A 20,769-nucleotide genomic window follows, 5' to 3' on the forward strand; every position below is an offset into this window, starting at 1 on the left:
GACTTGTTTCATCTGGTTGCCATCCTACGGTACGGGAGATTACAAACGGAATGCACAAACCATCATTTGCATCCCTAACGGTACTCCATTATTTTGCAGGGACCACTCATCCCCCGATCAAAATAAGATCGCCGATCCTGGATGTGCATTTGCATCCACGATTCGGTCTAACCTGGAACCTTGTAGCTAACTTTGGCATATTGGGATCAACTATCTTAGCAGTCGTTACCCATGGTACCACTGATGTGCAACATGGTCACACAATCTACCATGATCGGACCGTCACCATCTACCTAGGTATTCCATTTTTAACCCTCTCGCCTTCTCTTTCATTGTTGTACTAGTAGTATACTTTGTAGTACTAGTAGGAGTACTTTTTACCTTGGAGGACGCATATAGCTAGCTAGGCCCTTGAAGACTTGAACCCACTAGTTGCCACCATTTTTGTTTTTCCATGTCTTAGTATCTCATCCATGTAGCCAAGAGTGGCTATATATAATAAGCCGGTTATTTTACTTCCTCTATACCGGAGTAGTACTATTTGCTGCACAGTATTACTGACCACCATATTTGAGCACAACATTATTATGCATGGACCTTGACTATGTATGTCACCATGTATCCAGATCTGGGATGCCGCGTGTACCAGATGAACGGCGTTGAGTTCGACCCCCGTGACGCTACGTGGGTGCCGAGGAACACTCTTGGAGAGTACTCGCTTTTCATCAGGGACAGCTGCCCCATTGTGAAGCGGATGCCACCTTCCATGCACGACACGAAAGGCCTGCCGTTCATGAAGCATGGTTGGGTCTTCAGTGCGCACCGCCGGATGAACAACATGCTAGGACACGCTATCCCTGATTTATGCCGCTTCAACTTGGATGAGTCTCCATCGTGTGGAACCGGACTAGAAAGCTGCGACAATGATTCCCATTGCCCACCGCTATGGATCGTGCCATCCATGAAGAACACCTGGGACTGGAACCTGGAGGAGGACATGTAGCCCATCTATAACGTGTAAGTGGAGTACGGTAATTGTGAACGGTAGCGCCGTGAATATATGTAGACTAGTCGTGCACAAATTTATCACATGAATTGGAGATGAACTTGTGTGGCATACTGGCATTTGTCCTTTAGAATTTATTACTAGTAAATGTGTTATGTGTACGTGCAACTTGTGTAGTCGTTGCACGGACTCCAACATGCTCTTTGAGAAAAAAAGGTGGCACAACTTTGGATATATGTGACGTGGCGACATCATACAGTAGCATCGTTCGCTATAGTTGTAGTACACTCCTACTAGGACGACAACTCCTATAAAACCTTGTGCTTGGCTCTTTGCCTCTTCGGGAGGTTCAACAGTTCATACTTGTGTGAACCTTGCACTTGGCTCTTCGCCTCTTCAAAAGGTCCAACAATGATGATACTACAGTACAATATGCTTCTGGCAATCTGACACCGATTGAACTGTTGCACGTCCACCGCGAGGGTGAGGGCGAGGGCGAGGGCGTGGGAGAGGGAGAGGGAGAGGGTGCTGTAGTCAGAACCCTCTCCCCGTCCTGCGAACCACCGCGCGCGTGGGCAAGGGAGAGGCGTAGTAAGCAAGCTTCTCCTCGTTGACGGGACACATCAAAGCAGTACTAGTAGTAGTAGTAGTAGTCCATACTGCATCCTTTCCGATTAATATGGCTTACTTTGAAATGAGAAAAATACACTGGCGGTCAACGTATGTAACAATACGCTCTTTACGGTCACTATATATAGTTTTGTGGCGATTATACGATCACTAGCTAGCTCATCGTAGAGCACCGTATTGCACCCTACTGACCGGCCACATAGTCGACGTGGCACTTTGTTGACTGGTTAAATTGTCACCTGGTTTCTAGGTCCCACCTATCAGTTGGCAGAGCAAAGAAATTAGTTAAACAAAACTTTACGCAGGCGCGACACGAGTCCAACCCTTGCGCGCGAACCGCCCTGGCTGTGTATGTGAGTGCATGCACGTGTCCTCCCTCGGTCTTCCAACAAAGAGTGTACATCAGCTATAAAACAAAGAGTGTAGTACATGATGTACATCTACACTTCCAATGCATTTAGCCTTTAATCTAAATCGATATTGATTGACTAATGCACCAACTTGTGCTGTAGGTATATCCTACATGTCTATCCTTAATTACAGCATGCAACGGCCTTCATTTAATCTTCTTATCTCAATGGTTACATGCACACATAAGTCTGCTACTTTTGGGCGTTAATTATGCCCTGGTCAATGTGTAAATCTCTAAATGTACAGTCTTTCACGGACGTAGGGAGTAGGTTGAGCACTTGAGCGTGAGCGTGTGTGTTGCGTTGTGTGCTGTGTGCCGCATGGGTGCGTGAGTGTTGCGTGCGTACATGTGTACGTGTGAGTGTTGCATGTTGCATGCATGGGGCTTACTCCCTCCCATTGACATGTTCATATTTCAAGCTTCCTCTGTTCCCTCCATATGGTGATACTCCCTCTGTTCCCAAATAGTACGGAGTAAAAGCCTCCCTCTGTTCCCGAATAGGAAGTATTTGTCTTTCTACATATTTCAACAAGTGACTAGGTATGGAGCAAAATGAGTGAAGTGGGCGTAGAGGCATAGGGATACTGTAGAAAGGAAGTCCTCGCGAACCATTATTACCCATCTTGGTCAGAGAGAACTATTCAACTAGTCTTCGCAGTGAAGTGACAATACACGCTGCAGCAGATGGGACACGTAATTAATAAGCTGAACCAGCATGTTGGTGTTACTAAATCAGCCTTACCCAGTACTGCCATCTTTTCTTCTTCCTCCTCTCTTCCCCATTGTCGAGCGCACACCATTTACCCCCGCTCACTGCCCGCCCGACCGTGCCATCTTCCTTGGTAGCTCACGCGTACCATATCCCCATGCTCACTGCTCGGCCACACGAGGAGAAGCTTCTTCGCTCGCCCGCTCAAATCCACTTCCCCGCTGGCTCGCAGGCACTGAAAACCCCAATGGCAGAACCGATTGACACGCAGAGCCACGATTGGAATTCCCTCTCCGAAGTTCTCTTGGAGCAGATCTGTAGTCGTATGGACCTACTCAGCACCGTCCGTCTGGCCGCATGCTCGGTGTCTTTGTACCATCTACTCGTTTGCAACCGGCCGGCTCTTTTCAAGACACCCTGCTTGCTGATGCCCGATCCTCGCAGGTGGCCCAGACACCGACTTGATGATCCTACGGAGGTTGTCGTGGTGCCCCTCGACATACTACCACTACCCGTCCACCTGTCCTTCATGTGCGGCTACTACTTGGCGGGCATGAAGGCCAACTGGATCGTCCTCATCCACCACACCGGTAGTCCGTGGCGTCTCGTGGATATCTACACCCAGCGAGAGATCACCCTTCCATTGTTGGATACCGCCGCCATCGAGCCTCGCGGCCCACCGGACACTCCTGCCTACCATGCACGAGACGCGTCAAGCTTTTGGCTCGACCTCTGTTTGTAGAAAGTTGTAATCTGTGAAGTGCCCACACCATCAGAAGACTAAATGGATTGCAAGCTCATTTCCTTGTTCAACATGGGATTAGTCTATCTGGAATCCGGTCGCCATACATGGTTATGGCTCATCATCAATCTATAGAGGCAACATTTCTATCTGATGCTATAGTGCACGATGGCATTGTTTACACAGTCGACTCACAGATTGGCTGCCTATACTGGTGGAATCTATCGTCATGTAATTGTTCTATCTCATCTCATCTTTACCTTATGAATACGACTGCTTGTTCATTTGTTACAAATTTAGAATGCATAGCATGTCTATAACCACATCATTGCTAAATGTTCCTCTCATTTCCTAGATTTTTATGACCATACATGTTATTGTTAGAGTTGATATGAGAACAATTGGCATCTAATGATTGTTAGAATACATATTATGAGCATAACATCATGATTGCTATATGTTACTCTCGTTTACAAGATTTTTATAGCAACGCATGTTATTGCTTAGAGTTGATATGAGAATAGTAGTAGTAAGTGCTATGGTAGAATATGAGTAGGCGCTGTCATAGCTGTTTTCCTCTCATTGTTACATGATGTTTGAACCATGACATATTGCTAGAATATGAAAGACATTGGCTTATTTTTTAACTTGGGGTATGATTATGACCACGACATTGCAATTCTCTGTCTATGATATGTGTCACTGTTATAATAATCTTAATTCCACACATACTCTGAACATGATTGTTTATTTTTGTCCTTTGGTCTCCAGTTTGAATTGTTGCAGCAGACGCAAATGCGCTGGCCTTCATGATTCCAGGACCTGGAATCATACCAGCCGATGGCTGGTGGTTTATCGCTCGTTCAGCTGACGGCGGTCATTTGATGCTCATTCGCACGTACCAAATTGACCAAACCATTACATTAAACCACATGCAGTACAATGCGTGGGGCGTTCGTGACATTGATGGCTATGGCTGCTTCGTGTTCGAGAAAGATCCCTGCTCCGTTGGGCCAGGCGTATTCAACTGGAGGCGGGTTTACAGCCTTGGCTACTACTCCTTGTTCCTTGGGCTCAATTATCCGATCATCCAACCAATCATCGATCATATCACCGGCGATGATTACTGTGCTATGCAACTTCCATTCACGAGGGGGGGCTGTGTTTACACATCATACCATGGGTTTCACGAATCACCATATCCAGAGATTCGTCGACACAGCTTGTTTCCAGATAATCTTCAGTGTGTGAAAGGCATCAAGCTTCCATGCGATGGATGGCTTTTGCAAACCCGACATGCGGCGATGTGGTTCATGCCAACAACAAATATGCACAACTTCATTCGTGCTGATATCTAGACTGAGCCATGTATTCTGCTGCTGTAGCATGACCCTCTTTTGTTGGATATTATGTACTGTTGTTAGTTTGAAGCACTCCTCTGGTTTGAAGGATAGATACCTTCCTGGGATCAAGTGCATCCTAACTCACCTGTGTAGGATGTACTTATAATGATGATGGAGATGTTGTGCAGAAGCCATATATATATATATCAGTTAGGCTTCAAGTGCGTACTTGTTAGTTAAACCTATGTGTAAATTGTGACACTAAATATGACTAGTAAGTACTCCAGTACAGTAGCAGTACTAGTATACGTCGGTCAAATTATTCATCATGTCCACACATTGAATTGACGTGACAACACGCTGCGCGTGAGGTGACACAAGAATCCCGGCGACGTGTTTGGATATTCTGGAAATCAGATTTGGAGTACCAATTATCTGTCGAAATCTTTCATCATTCACTTAAAACAGTCGATTGATCATACATTGAGTACCATATAACTAGAATTACCGATGCAAGTCGAAGAGGGATTGGCCGGTGCTGCCAGCTGGCGTCAAGTTTGATCCCATGGATTAGGAGCTGATCGAGCACCTTGAGGCCAAAGTGAGTGCCGACAGCGTGAGATTTTAGTCTCTCATTGATTTGTTCATACCAACCATCGATAGCGAGCACGGCATATGCTACACCCAACCTGAGAAACTTCCAGGTAAGACACCGATCAGCCGTCTACTTGCACAAACATATTCCTTTGTTTATAGCTCTATTTTTCTTTTTAGACGTAGACCTGGTGAAGCAATTACAATTTGACAGCTAATAAAAAGTGAAACAAGTGACTGCAACATGCCAAAGATGTTATGAAAATGCCAACTAGGCACACTAAAACCTGTATTCCACAATACTGCAGGTATCACACTGAGTGGCCTAAGGAAGCATTTCTTCCAGCGCAATTCCAGGGCGTTTAAAAGGGGCACGTGGATGCGTCGCAAGATACAGTCGGAGTGCGGCATGCACGCGATGTGGCACAAGACTGGCAATACCTTGCCGGTGATGGTCAACGGCCGGCAGGCGGGCAGCAAAAAAGGTTCTGGTGCTGCACACCAACAAGAACTTCGACCAGCAGAGGACCAACTGGGTGATGCACCAGTACCACCTCGGGGACCTGGAGCAAGAGAAGGAGCGGGAACTGGTCCTCTGCAAGATTTTCTACCAGACGAACACTAGGGCCAGGAGTAAAAAGATTATAAGTTAGTTTGGTATTGGTAGTTGTACTACCTTGTCATCTGCAAGTTGGTATTGTTGTTAACGATCTTTTGGTATGAACTTGCATTTGCTTCCAACCATCATGCCGAGGGTCGATGTGGATATAAAGCTAAATCATTTGTTTTGAAATGAATTTCCAGGCACCTGATTTTTATTTGATGGGTAGCATAAGCACCCGCCGTTCGAATTCCCAGTTCTCCAATTTTTTCAAAACAAGTGCATGCACTTATTATCACGATAAAAAACAATATCCGTGCTGCATCCCAGTTATCAGTCTATACTTGCAGAATTCTCTCGTTTATTGAGCACGTATATTGTTTTTTCAGGTCGAGCAAGTTTCAACTAGGCTGTAGACTGCCCAGGGTTGGTTTTGTTTTTAACAGGCCCAGCCCATGACGACAACGGGGCACAAAGATCCATCAGGTATCTACTGGCCTCTGGCCCGCCAGCGTTAGTTATATTTTGTCTTACAACATCCGCAGGCAGTTTTTTTTACTGAATCAAACACACAACCCAGTTCTATTATCCTCTTGAAACGCATGTCCTACATCGGTTTTCTAATCTCTACCTATAGTTTTACTAGTTCATATACACGTATCATTATATTGAAAACACATAAAATTCCCTTTTCATATTTACATCCTTATTTTTGTTGTTTTTTCCCACCCAGCGCTAATTTTTTACCACTGGTTTTCCCTTAAACCCACTCAATTGTCCCACGTCTTATTTGCTTACAAAAACAAAATGATTTTTTTGGCAAATCAATAAGTTCTTAAAAATGTTTATCATTTCGGGATTACAAAAATTCGGACTCCACCGTAATATGCAAAATAAGGTTGAACTTTTTGACCGTGGTCCTGGGCAGAAAATGGGTTGTAATAAATTACTTAAGAATTAGCAAATGGGCTGCAAATTATAAAAAATAGCAAATGGGCTTTATGTTGTCTGCCATAGATTTGGAGGCTGACTTGTGGGCTTACTAAGTTCATGAGTACACAAGGTTTCTCAAAAAAGAAACTTAGTCAACAATCGACTCTACCAGCGTCAGACCGTTAGATGTCAATCTAACGACAATCGTGCTTCTTCAGTCTCTGATCTTCCTGCCCCAGCCGCCCAAACGAGCGCCGTCGGAACCGCCTGCTCTCGCCTCCCGTGGCCGACAGTGCTGCCAGGCACGCCTCACGGCCCCATCATACTCGCATCCCTAGCCTGTCTATCTCTCTACTCACCAACACCTCCAGTTATTTTCCAGCGATGGCAGCCCAACCAGTCAACCCTCGTACTCTCCACCGTGTGGGCAGCCACTGCCGTGTCTTCCCCGGCTCCGTGTCGTTCCCTTCGTAGGCCTCGCCATCGTCCACCGCCCTGGTGCTCTCGGCGCGGCGTGGTCAACGATGTCCATCCAACGGCCGTAGTGCTTCTTCAACCTCTGGTCTTCTTGCCCCAGCCACCCAAAGCAGCGCCAGTCGTGCCACATGCTCGTGCCTCCAGTGGCCGACTGTGCTGCCGCAGAGGCCTCACCGTCCCCATACTACTCCCAACACTAGCCAGGCCATCCCTCCACTCACCAACTCCCCCTGTTATTCTGCGGCGATGGCAGCCTCACACCGCAGCCGAACTAGTGAACCCTCGTACTCCTCTCCGCATGGGCATCCACTGCCGCGTCTTCCCCGGCTCCACGTCGTCCCTTTCCTAGGCCTCGCCGTCGTCCACCGCCTGGTGCTCTCGGTGCGGCATGGTCAATGTGGTCAACGACCGACTTCCATCGGAAGAGTACTGTACGTGGAGAGGCTGACAGCTGGGTCCATGGCAGCCGCAAGGATGTGCCTCCTTATTACGCGCAAAATAATTATTCCTCCACCTGACAGTAGGGACCCACCGGACGGGCCACACGTATTTCGTGGAAAAAACGTTTCCCCCCTGACTGCTGGGACCCACCGGACGAGCCACCATATTTCACAAAAAAAACGTTTGCCCCTGAATGCTGGGACCCACCGGACGGACCACCGTATTTCGCAAAAAAAACGTCCCCCCCGCTGTCATCTCGGACCCACCGAAAGTGCCTCCTTATTATGCATAGAAATATGAATATTCCCCCTGCTAGTTGGGACCCATCATGGTGGGAGGCTGACTTGTGGGCCTACTAAGTTGACGGGGATAGAGGGATTTGTTAACTTAGTCAATATGAACGATTCTAGCTCCAGTGACCGTACGATGTCCATCGAACGGCCGTCGTGCTTCTTCAATCTCTGCTCTTCCTGCTCCAGCCGCTCAAACAAGCGCCGGCGGGAGGACTGCCTGCTCCCTCCTCCCCGCGGTCGTCTGTGCTGCCGCACAGGCCTCACCGCCCCACCATACTCCCATCGCTGACCTAGCCATCCCTCTACTCACCCACACCTGCTGTTATTCTCCGGTGATGGCAGACGAACCGGTAAACCCTCGTACAGTCGTACTCCCCTCCGCATGGGAAACAACTGCCGAGTCTTCCCTGCCTCCGTGTCGTTCCCTTCCTAGGCCTCGCTGTCGTCCACCGCCTTGGTGCTCTCGGCGCGGCCTGGTCAACGTGGTCAACGACCGACATGCATCTGAAGTGGACTGTACATGGAGAGGCCGACAGCTGGTTCCACGGCCGCACGCAAGGAAAATCCTCCTTATTACGCGCAAAATAATGATTCCTCCACCAGACATCAGGGACCCACCGAAAGGGCCTCTGTATTTCGCGAAAAAAACGTTACCGCCGCTGATAGCTCGGACCCACCAGCTATATCTTCGCACGCAAGGAAGCGCCTCCTTATTACGCACAAAAAATGAATACTCCCCCTGTTAGTTGGGACCCTGTATAGTGGCAGGCTGACTTGTGGGCCTACTAAGTTGACAGGGATGGAGGGCTTTGTCAACTTAGTCAATATGCATGATTCTAGCTCCAGTGATCATACGATGTCCATCCAACTGCCGTAGTGCTTCTTTAACCTCTGGTCTTCTTGCTCCAGCTGCCCAAACCAGCGCCGGTCGTGCCTCGTGCTCCTGCATCCCGTGGCTGGCTGCGATGCGGCAGAGGCCTCACCGCCCCCTACTACTCCTACCGTTGGCCAGGCCATCCCTCTACTCACCCACACCCACTGTTATTCTGCGGCGACGGCAGCCTCACACCGCAGCGAACCAGTGAACCCTCGTACTCCTCTATGCGTGGGCATCCACTGCCACGTCTTCTCCGGCTCCGCGGCGTCCCCTTCCTATGCCTCGCCGTTGTCCACCGCCCTGGTGCTCTCGGCGTGGCATGGTCAACGTGGTCAAGGAACGGCTTCCATCGGGCGTGGATTGTACGTGGAGAGGCTGAGAGCTAGGTCCACGGCCGCAGCAAGGAAGTGCCTCCTTATTACATGCAAAATAATTATTCCTCCACCTGACAGCGGGGACCCACCGGACGGGCCACCGTATTTCGTGAAAAAAACGTTTCCCCCCTGACTGCTGGGACCCACCAGCTACACCTTCACACGCAAGGAAGTGCGTCCGGGCAAAAACGAAAAACAAAACGATTCGCCCCCCTGACTGCTAGGACCCACCAGCTACATCTTCGCACGCAAGGAAGTGCCTGATAGTCGGGACCCACCTGGCCGAAGGGTACGTAGCATTGTCATTCTGGTCACGAACGTGTACATACATATTGGTCGATGTAGAGGAGCACACGTGTTGTAGTAGAGGCGCGCACGTGTCGTAGTAGAGGCGCGCATGTAGCATGTACACGTACGTATAGCGGCCAGGGTGCAAGAAAGAAAATACGGCCACGTATGTGTACATACGGGCGGGGTCTCGAACGCCTACTCGCGCATACGTACGGCCAGGGCTCGTGTACATGGCTGGGTCGGAACGGAGAAACCACGTCGTCGTCGTGTTCATGGGGAGGCAACAGAATGCGTCGTGTTCATGGGGAGGCAACGGAATGCATCGTGTTCATGGGAAGGCAACGGAATGCGTCGTGTTCATCGGGAAGCAACGGAACGCGTGGGAGCCAACCGGCTGGGTCGGAACGGAATGCGTGGTCATGGTCATCGGGAGGGCTTGAACGGAATAGGCGATGGAAAGGAGGCCTGAACGGGGTCCTATTGATCGGGAGGGGTCTGGCTACCGCAAAACGGAGGAAACGGACCTCCTACGGTCAAAACGGAGGTCCTGTTGATCGGGAGGGGTGTGGCGTACCGCAAAACGAATGAAACGGACCTCCTACGGTCAAAACGGGGGTCCTGTTGATTGGGAGGGGTGTGTCGTACCGCAAGACGGACGAAACGGACCTCCTACGGTCGAAACGGGGGTCCTGTTCATAGGGAGGGGTGTGGCGTACTGCAAAACGGGACTCCACGGGATACTGTTCATCTCCACCGTCGACCTCCTCCAGCCTCCACAGGCTACCGTCGACCTCCTCCAGCCTCCACAGGCTCTTGTTCATCCAGCCTCCACGGGCTACCGTCGACCTCCTCCAGCCTCCACGGGCTCCTGTTCATCCAGCCTCCACCGCGCGCTACTCCACCGGCTACTGTTCAACCACCCCTGCACCATCTACTGTTCATCCAGCCCTCCACACCACGGGGTCCTGTTCAACCAGCCCTCCACGGGCACCCCTCCACCGTCTACTGTTCATCCAGCCCTCCACCACACCACGGGGTCCTGTTCATCCAGAGGAAACGCCACCGCTCACTGTTCATCCAAACCCCCCACAACGCTCACTGTTCATCCCAAAGGCAGCATTGATCGGCTTCAGTTAGTAGCAGTAGCGAAGGAATCGCTCGATCGGGTTCAGTTAACAGTCATCGATCGATCGCTCGGGTTCAGTAACTCGTAGCCTGCAGTGCAATCGCTCGGGTTCAGCTAGAGCCCAACGCCTCGCTCGGGTTCAGTTAGAGCCAACGCCTCGCACACACGCGCGTACGTGTACAAGAGAAACACGCATCGCTCGGCCCCCGACCTCCCACCGTAACCGGGAACTCCCCGAAATTTTCCTCCCCCTCGCTTCTACCATGGTTTTTTCCGTCATGGACGGCCCAAAGAATGTCATGCAACTGCATCTCCGGCCCGCCCAGGACGAAAAACCCATTTTCTGTCATGATTTTTTGTCATAGAAGTAGGAGCCAACCACATCTATGATGATACCGGGTTTTGTCACAATTATCGTCATAGAAGTGTCATATGTATGACATAATTTTTTTTCGTTCGGCCCAAAATGTCACGCATGTGTCTTTTTTTTGTAGTGCAAGTCCCCTAGATCATGTTTGTTCCAAAAATAACTCTCCCGAAGGTTTCATTCTGTTTGGATTCTGTTTGATATTCCTTTTCTGCGAAACACTGAAAAAGGCAAAAAAACAATTTGCACTGGGCCTTGGGTTAGTAGGTTAGTCCCAAAAATCTTTATCTTTATCTTTACCTAATAATAAAGGATGGAGACTTTTATAGTTCTCCATACGCCACCTATTTATATCCGTTAATTTTGTGTTAACTATAAAATTGACAGCTGAGATTTAAAGTAAGACCTACGAAAATTTTGGTCTAGGCTTATACGTCATCCGTTGCCCGACTGGATTTGTTTCTGTTCACGTATACATCGCTGCCACCTCCTATTACTACCTCATCGATTGGAAAAAAAATTAGATACGCAATCCAATAGAGTCCACGTCCTTTTCTTTTTGAGGAAAAAGAGAGTCCAGGTCCTCATGCCATGGGATCAGTTTGCTATGCATCGAGGTCAAACCTATACTTTCCATGCGTGCTTGATTTTTCTGTACGCGCAGGCAGGCACACGTGTTCAGATTGGTTTCCTTTTCCGTGATTGATTTAGATCTCCAAAATCCTCGTTCCTTCCCTACCTTATTCTCGCTTGGGCACCGGCGATCTTCCAGATTCGGCGAGATGGGCAAGCGGAAGATGACGGAAAGTACTATCGTGTCGATCTGGAGATCCTGCGGTGGCGGAAGCCATGGACATGATGCTCCCGGTAAGCATTGAAGCGCCCAATGTTGTTCATCCAGATGCGGCAGCGACAGTAGCAACGCGCTACTCAACACCATCCTCCAGCTCTCGAGCCACACTGCCCCATGCTCGGCCCCTTTCAGAACAGAAGTTACTGCATGTTCGGCCGTGCCCCATGATTCCAGTGGCCAAAGGAATAAGATTACACAACTTACATATGATCGGAGACGAGGTAAGAATATAACCTCTATAGTGAAGTTGATATAAGTGTTGTGTCTACCCTTAAAGTAAAATTATGAAACAAACCTATACGTGGAAGAGCAAGACGTATACATATATATTGCATCATACCTATAGATGGTGGCATGTCCAGAGAAGCTAACAACTACGCCTGTGTGCACTTTCTGAATGAGTTAATTGCGATGGATTTATTCCTAGGATGTGTAGGGAGCTTCAGCCTACTACCTAGCTCATTACCTCCTACTCCTACACCCGTAGTTACAAATAATCATGCACAATGATATATGTGGTCTGATCAACACCATGCATCATAAATAAATAGCCAATATCCCGAAGGTTTCTTCTCAAGTATCATGGTAACTATGCATTAAATACATGCGCGCTCAATCTGCTATCTTTTAGTTTCACTTTATTTGCATATGAAGTTCAAACATTGACTTTTCAATGTATGGAATAACACAAGAATACACTTTGATGCAGAGAGATGTGAACTGGCCTCTAGGATGGCCTGTTGGAGGATACCCTGCCCTGGGTATTGCATCAAGAAGCTCTATTTGCCTCATGACAACAAATCTTAGGCCGACTGAAATATATTCCATAAACACTATTTAGTGGTAAGACATATTGATTGCAACTGGTAGCTATGGACGGTTGATCAAAACTCCAGAAAAGGATTGGGAAGTTTCCTTTGATAATATTTTATATTATTTGCATTACTAGGTGATGGTACTGTTAACATATGTTCCCTTAGCTCCTTTGTGTTCTTTTGTGTGCATCTCTTTGGTTTCATAATGTTTAATTTTTCGCCAGCTGATATAGTCATTGTGATTTTCTTGATATGGTGCTTCACATGAATAATTCTTGATATTTTCATGAATACTGAATTTAATGTAACAAATTGACAACCTACTTAGTTTAGCTTTCATCTACCTTTGGGTTATCATGAAACAAAATATTACATTCATAATTTTATATATGTATTGTTCTGACCTACACCAATTGGAATATGCAATTGCAGGAGCTGGCTATTATTTCACATGAGGCTTCAAGTTTGCCGGAGGTACACGAACGTGTATTGTTTCTTGGTTCTAAATATATTCAGGTACCATATATGGCTATACCATACTATTATTATTTATTACCTGTTCTTTCTAATTATTATTTGTTTTATATAAAAGACTCCTCCTGTATGTAGGTTAATCTGATGTCTGCATGCACATTGCACAAATTTTTTTCCCCTTTATCCAAATAATATAATGCACAGATTCAAAAGAATTTCATGTTGATTGTCAACTAGAGATGGGGTTAGTCAAGGAGAAGTGATGCGCATTGTAATAGAAAGGGGGGAGAAAAAGGAATACGTGATGATATAACTGATGCACACATACTTCGAACTGTATATGTGGGTGGAATAGGTGGAGAAAGAAAGGTGATTTACATCCCTAAAAAAGTGATTTATAATGGTAAAAGAAGTCAGACAATGTTGCTTGATGTGCATGCGGATCTTAATTAAAAGTAGTATGCATGTAATCAGTTTTGAATCACTATAGAATACATATGCGCCCGTCGCAACGCACGGGCAATTTCAGAAAAAGAACTTACTATATATTATTTCCTCTCTTATCAAGTGTAAAATTAACAAACCTATAGTGACAAAAAACTTAACACCAAGGTGCTTTGCAATCTGTACAGCGAATGTACTGATTCCACTTGATCCACCATGCATCTGCATACATTGAAGATACCCAATCATCAGGAATAAATACAGCCACATTTCACCTCATTTTGCATATGAGTAACTATGGTAACGTAGTTCGCACTCCATTTTAGTAAGCATAATTTCCTTCTCTATTTCTTAGTTAGTCGAGGCATGTTTTTGTAGCAAAAGATATCCGGCATTCCAACTCAGGTGCTCAGTGTAAGAGATTTACAGCGAGGCCCAGTCCAAGGAAGAAGCAAGTGCAGTGAATTGCTAGCCATTTGCAATCATCACATGGAGAAAAAATTAGCAAAGAGAGATTTTTCTTACAAGGAAGGATTCACCGGGGGAGTGGTGACAGGCATGAATGAAGGAAATATGCCCTAGAGGCAATAATAAATTTATTATTTATTTCCTTATATCATGATAAATGTTTATTATTCATGCTAGAATTGTATTAACTGGAAACTTAGTACATGTGTGAATACATAGACAAACAAATTGTCACTAGTATGCCTCTACTTGACTAGCTCATTGAATCAAAGATGGTTAAGTTTCCTAGCCATAGACATGAGTTGTCATTTGATTAATGGGATAACATCATTAGAGAATGATGTGATTGACTTGACCCATTCCGTTAGCTTAGCACGATGATCGTTTAGTTTGTTACTACTGCTTTCTTCATGACTTATACATGTTCCTCTGACTTGAGATTATGCAACTCCCAAATACCGGAGGAACACTTTGTGTGCTATCAAACGTCACAACGTAACTGGGTGATTATAAAGGTGCTCTACAGGTGTCTCCGATGGTACTTGTTGTGTTGGCATAGATCGACATTAGGATTTGTCACTCTGATTGTCGGAGAGGTATCTCTGGGCCCTTTCGGTAATGCACATCACTATAAGCCTTGCAAGCAATGTGACTAATGAGTTAGTTGTGGGATGATGCATTACAAAACGAGTAAAGAGACTTGCCGGTAACTAGATTGAACTAGGTATTGAGATACCGACGATCGAATCTCAGGCAAGTAACATACCGATGACAAAGAGAACAACGTATGTTGTTATGCGGTTTGACCGATAAAGATCTTCATAGAATATGTAGAAACCAATATGAGAATCCAGGTTCCGCTATTGGTTATTGACCGGAGATGAGTGTCGGTCATGTCTACATAGTTCTCGAACCCGTAGGGTCCGCACGCTTAACGTTCGGTGACGATCGATATTATGAGTTTATGTGTTTTGATGTACCGAAGATTGTTAGGAGTCCCAGATGAGATTAGGGACATGACGAGGAGTCTCAAAATGTTCAAGACGTAAAGATCGATATATTGGAAGGCTATATTCGGACATCGGAAAGGTTCTGAGTGGTTCGGGTATTTATCGGAGTATCGGAGAGTTACGGGAATTCGCCAGGGAGTATATGGGCCTTATTGGGACTTAATGGAATAGAGGAGAGGGAAGGGAAAAGAGGGAGGCGCGCCCCCAAGCCCGATCCAAATTGGGAAGGGGGCCGGCCCCCCTTTGCTTCCTCCCTCTCTCCTCCTTCCTTCCTCTCCTACTCCTACTTGGAAAGAGGGAATCGTACTCCCGGAGGGAGTAGGACTCCCCTAGGGCACGCCATAGAGAGGGCCGGTCCTCCCCCTCCCCCACTCCTTTTACGGGGGAGGGGGCACCCCATAGACACACAAGTTGATCATTGCTCTTTTAGCCGTGTGCAGTGCCCCCCTCCACCATAATCCACCTCGGTCATATCGTAGCAGCGCTTAAACGAAGCCCTGCATCGGTAGCTTCATCAACACTATCATCATGCCGTCATGATGATGGAACTCTCCCTCGAAGCTCTACTGGATCGTGAGTTCGTGGGACGTCACCGAGCTGAACGTGTGCAGCTCACGAAGGTGCCGTACGTTCGGTACTTGGGTTGGTCGATCGTGAAGGCGTACGACTACATCAGCCGCGTTGTCATAACGCTTCCACTTACAGTCTACGAGGGTACGTGTACGACACTCTCACCTCTCGTTGCTATGCATCACCATGATCTTGCGTGTGCGTAGGAATTTTTTTGAAATTACTGCGTTCCCCAACAGTGGCATCCGAGCCAGGTTTATGCGTAGATGTTATATGCACAAGTAGAACACAAAGGAGTTGTGGGCGTGGGTATATATATACATATTGCTTGCCTTCACTAGTTGTTTCTTGATTCGGTGGTATTGTTGGATGAAGCGGCTCAGACCGACATTATGTGTACGCTTACGCGAGACTGGTTCTACCGACGTGCTTCGCACACAGGTGGCTGGTGGGTGTTAGTTTCTCCAACTTTAGTTGAATCGGATTCAATGAACAGGGTTCTTTCTGAAGATCAAAAACCAATCACTATACCGCATTGTGGTTTTTTATGCGTAGGTAAGATTGGTTCTTGCTCAGCCCGTAGCAGCCACGTAAAACATGCAACAACAAAGTAGAGGATGTCTAACTTGTTTTTGCAGGGCATGTTGTGATGTGATATGGTCAAGACATGATGTTAAATTTTATTGTATGAGATGATCATGTTTTGTAACAGAGTTATTGGCAACTTGCAGAAGCCTTATGGTTGTCTCTTTATTGCATAAGATGCAAGCACCATACAATTGCTTTACTTTATCGCTATGTGATAGCAATAGTTGCAAAAGCAATAGTTGGCGAGACAACCATGAGACGACATGTTGATAGAGATCAAGATTATGGAGATCATGGTGTCATGCCGGTGACGATGGAGATCATGACGGTACTTTGGAGATGGAGATAAAAGGCACAAGATGATGATGGCCATATCATGTCACACATTTTGATTACATGTGATGTTTATCTTTTATGCTTCTTATTTTGATTAGTACAGCGGTAGCATTATAAGATGATCTCTCTGTAACGCCCTCGATGCGGCTATATCTCCCACGTGCCGAAGCACGACTTAGAGGCATAACCGCATTGAAAGCAATGTCGCAAGTGAGGTAATCTTCACACAACCCATGTAATACATAAGGGAAAAGGATACATGGTTGGCTTACAATCGCCACTTCACACAATTACATGAATAAAGCATTACATCAACCCGATACAGTCAAGGCCCGACTACGGAGCCAAAATAAAAGAAGACTACCCCAAAATCTACACAGATCCCCGATCGACCCCAACTGGGCTCCACTACTGATCAACTAGAACGAAACAACACAAGGACAAGATCTTCATCGAGCTCCTCCTTGAGCTTGGTTGTGTCGCCTGCTCGGGAACATCGGCACCTGCAAACTGGTTTTGGAAGTATCTGTGAGTCACGGGGACTCAGCAATCTCACACCCTCGCGATCAAGACTATTTAAGCATATGGGTAAGGTAAAGGTATGAGGTGGAGTTGCAGCAAGCGACTAGCATATATGGTGGCTAACATACGCAAATGAGAGCAAGAAGAGAAAGCAAAAGCACGGTCGAACAACTATGATCAAGAAGTGATCCTAGAACAACCTACGTAAGGCATAACTCCAACACCGTGTTCACTTCCCGGACTCCGCCGGAAAGAGACCATCACGGTTACACACGCGGTTGATGTATTTTAATTAAGGTCAACTTCAGGTTTTCTACAACCGGACATTAACAAATTCCCATCTGCTCATAACCGCGGGCACGGCTTTCGAAAGTTCAAATCCCTGCAGGGGTGTCCCAACTTAGCCCATGACAAGCTCTCACGGTCAACGAAGGATATTCCTTCTAGCGGGAAGACCCGATCAGACTCGGAATCCCGGTTACAAGACATTTCGACAAGATAAAACTAAACCAGCAACACCGCCCGAATGTGCCGACAAATCCCGATAGGAGCTGCACATATCTCTTTCTCAGGGCACACTCAGATTGTCCAAGGTATGGGTAGGCTAGCCCAGAGTTGCCCCTGATGGCCACCAACACTCAGAGGAGCACTGGCCCGGGGGGTTAAAATAATGATGACCCTTGGGCGCGCGACCCCCAAGGGAAAAGAAAAGGCTAGGTGGCGAATGGTAAAACCAATGTTGGGCATTGCTGGAAGAGTTTTATTCAAGGCGAACTGTCAAGGGGTTCCCATTATTACCCAACAGCGTAAGGAACGCAAAATCCGGGAACATAACACCGATATGACGGAAAACTAGGGCGGCAAGAGTGGAACAAAACACCAGGCATAAGGCCGAGCCTTCCACCCTTTACCAAGTATATAGATGCATTAATTAAATAAGAGATGTTCTGATATCCCAACAAGTAAACATGTTCCAACAAGGAACAACATCTCCATGTTCCAACAAGGAACAAACTTCAATCTTCACCTTCAACTAACAACGCTATAAGAGGGGCTGAGCAAAGCGGTAACATAGCCAAACAACGGTTTGCTAGGACAAGGTGGGTTAGAGGCTTGGCTTAACAATATGGGAGGCATGATAAGCAAGTGGTAGGTATCGCAGCATAGGCATAGCAAAAGAGCGAGCAACTAGCAAGCAAAGATAGAAGTGATTTCGAGGGTATGGTCATCTTGCCTGAAATCCCGCAAGGAAGAAGAACGAGTCTATGAAGAAGACAAACGGACGTAGACGAACGAATACTCACAACACGACGGTACCGGAACCAATCCAAAGAAGCAAACACCGGAAAGAAGCACACAACATAGTAAAGAAACCACACATGAACATGGTATGATATGCGGGATGCGGTATGCGACGCATATGCATGATTTGACAAGGGATGAATGAACCTTGCCTCAACTTGGAAATCCAAGTGTGCGACTGGAAAGGTGAGGTGATTTCGGTTGAAATTGATATAAAGAACACCGGAATCGGATGCACGGTTTGGAAATGCCAAGCAATTCAAATATGGCACCGGTCTGCGATAAACAACAAGTAGCCATCTAAATGCAACAAGATAATTATTCTACAGCACCCAAACATGGCAACAAAAGACATGGCAGGTATCCACTCATAATGCTTGACAAAATATGAACACTGAGCTACGGCCAATTCATCCACTAACAGGTTCAAACAAGCATGGCAAAAGCGCAAACGATAACAGGTTTCAGACTTTGTGAAATTAACACTAGCCTGGAATTTTAGATCAGGTAGCACACTTTGGAGCATGAAAACTAGATGCTACAGGAACTTAACATGGCAAAGTAAAGCATGGCATTGAGTTACTCAAAGAGCTTAATAAAAGTCCCTTAGTGACCTTGAGCCAAAAGGGATCAGAAAATACAATTGCAAGCATGTGAACATGGCAAAAAATATAATCAGATTACAGACTTAGTGAAAAACTGGAGCATGCAAATCAGATATCACGTAGGCATGTTTACGAGCTCGGTGCACTCACTACAGAGCATGAAATGACAATCTAAGCATACACCCATCAAGAATACACATTATACAAGCTAGACATGGCAAGAACAACAACATAGCATGCACGGATCAACTACAACATCCTCGGCCAAATCGCTAACAAGTAGACAATCTGCCCAGATTCACGAAATAGCAAAAGTAGAGCTCAATTGACTCAAGCTAGAGTGCTCCATAATTGCAAAAAAAGACATGGATGGATAGAGCACTACAAGATTAACAAATCACCCTTACTGATCATCCTGAAAAGAGGCACGGATCACTAGGAAACAACATGAACATATGGCATAATGATCAAAACAGTCCAAGGACTTAGTGGAATTGCTAAGTTCCTGAAATCAGCATTAACGAATGCACCACTTTGCAAGCTTGTGCTAGTCACCACACACATCACCAAAATACATGGATATCACCTCTGGAAAGATCGCAAAGCATATAACAAAACACATGTAGAGCTTAGGAGCATATCATGCACACATTAAACATGACAAAAATGACAAATAGCTATTTGGAGCAGCAGATCTAACAATTAAATCAAATAGCACTCTTCCAACAGCATTTCGGGCATCAAGATGAACTCAAATGAAAATAATGCAATGAGATGAAATGTTGTACTCTCTGAGGCGAACATTTTGATATGCTACACGCCCAAAACGGAGCTACGGACGCAAAGTTACGACATGATGAACATGGGCACATGAAACTGTAAATCTCGGGGACTTGGTAGAAATTATACCTCCGGAAAAGTCAATGGGCGGATGAGGTGGTGCGGGACGGAGGGATCCGGATCTGGACGGGGCCGTTTGGTTCATCTCCCGGTGGATCTCATCCATCGGGGCAGATCTGGCTGAGACGGGGTCCGGCGAGGCAACTCCGGCGAGAGGCGGCTCGCCGGCGTGACGAGGCAGGGCGCCGGACGGCGGACAATGGCGGTGGTGGGAGGCGCGGCGCGCCGGCAAGCGAGCAGCGGAGGAGCGGGGCGGCGCGGCATCTCGCGGGCGGGGCGGAGCAAAACACGGCGGCAGATACGGCGGCGCCGGCCGGCGAGCAAGGCGGCGGAGCAAGTCACCGGCGGGAGGCGGCGCAGCGAGAAGCTCGGGAAGAGCCAGGCGGTGGGGCGCGCGGGATCTGGCGGCGGCGGAGATGGGGCCCGATCCGGGCCGCGCGGGCCGGCGGCGGGACTGAGGAGAGAGAGGGCGGCGGAGGTGAGGTGTCGCACTGTGATTCGCCGGGGAGGGTGGCGCTGACATGTCCGACGGTGGAGGAGTTTTGTCCAGGCGCGAGGAGGAAGATGGCTAGGGTTTCATCCGCGAAAATTTCGGAGGGGAACACATATATATAGGTAGAGGGAGCTAGGAGAGTCCAAATGAGGTGCGGTTTTCGGCCACGCGAT

The 20,769-nt window shown here is 47.2% G+C and overlaps 1 protein-coding gene across 1 annotated transcript in view; it reads right to left on the reverse strand.

Annotated features, from left to right (window-relative positions):
* Positions 1 to 13,732: 13,732 nt before the first annotated feature.
* Positions 13,733 to 20,769, reverse strand: part of LOC125554806 (uncharacterized) — a 48,273-nt gene continuing 41,236 nt past the window's right edge. The window contains exons 4-6 of the mRNA XM_087520746.1: positions 14,328 to 14,356; positions 13,943 to 14,024; positions 13,733 to 13,740 (exon numbers count right to left, since the gene is read on the reverse strand). Coding sequence (XP_087376872.1) covers positions 13,733 to 13,740; positions 13,943 to 14,024; positions 14,328 to 14,356 — 119 coding nt within the window. The remainder of the gene's footprint in view (positions 13,741 to 13,942; positions 14,025 to 14,327; positions 14,357 to 20,769) is intronic.

This window comes from Triticum urartu, chromosome 4A (genome assembly GCF_056163025.1).
Source record: "Triticum urartu cultivar PI428250 chromosome 4A, HENAU_Tu73, whole genome shotgun sequence".
Lineage (NCBI taxonomy): Eukaryota > Viridiplantae > Streptophyta > Magnoliopsida > Poales > Poaceae > Triticum > Triticum urartu.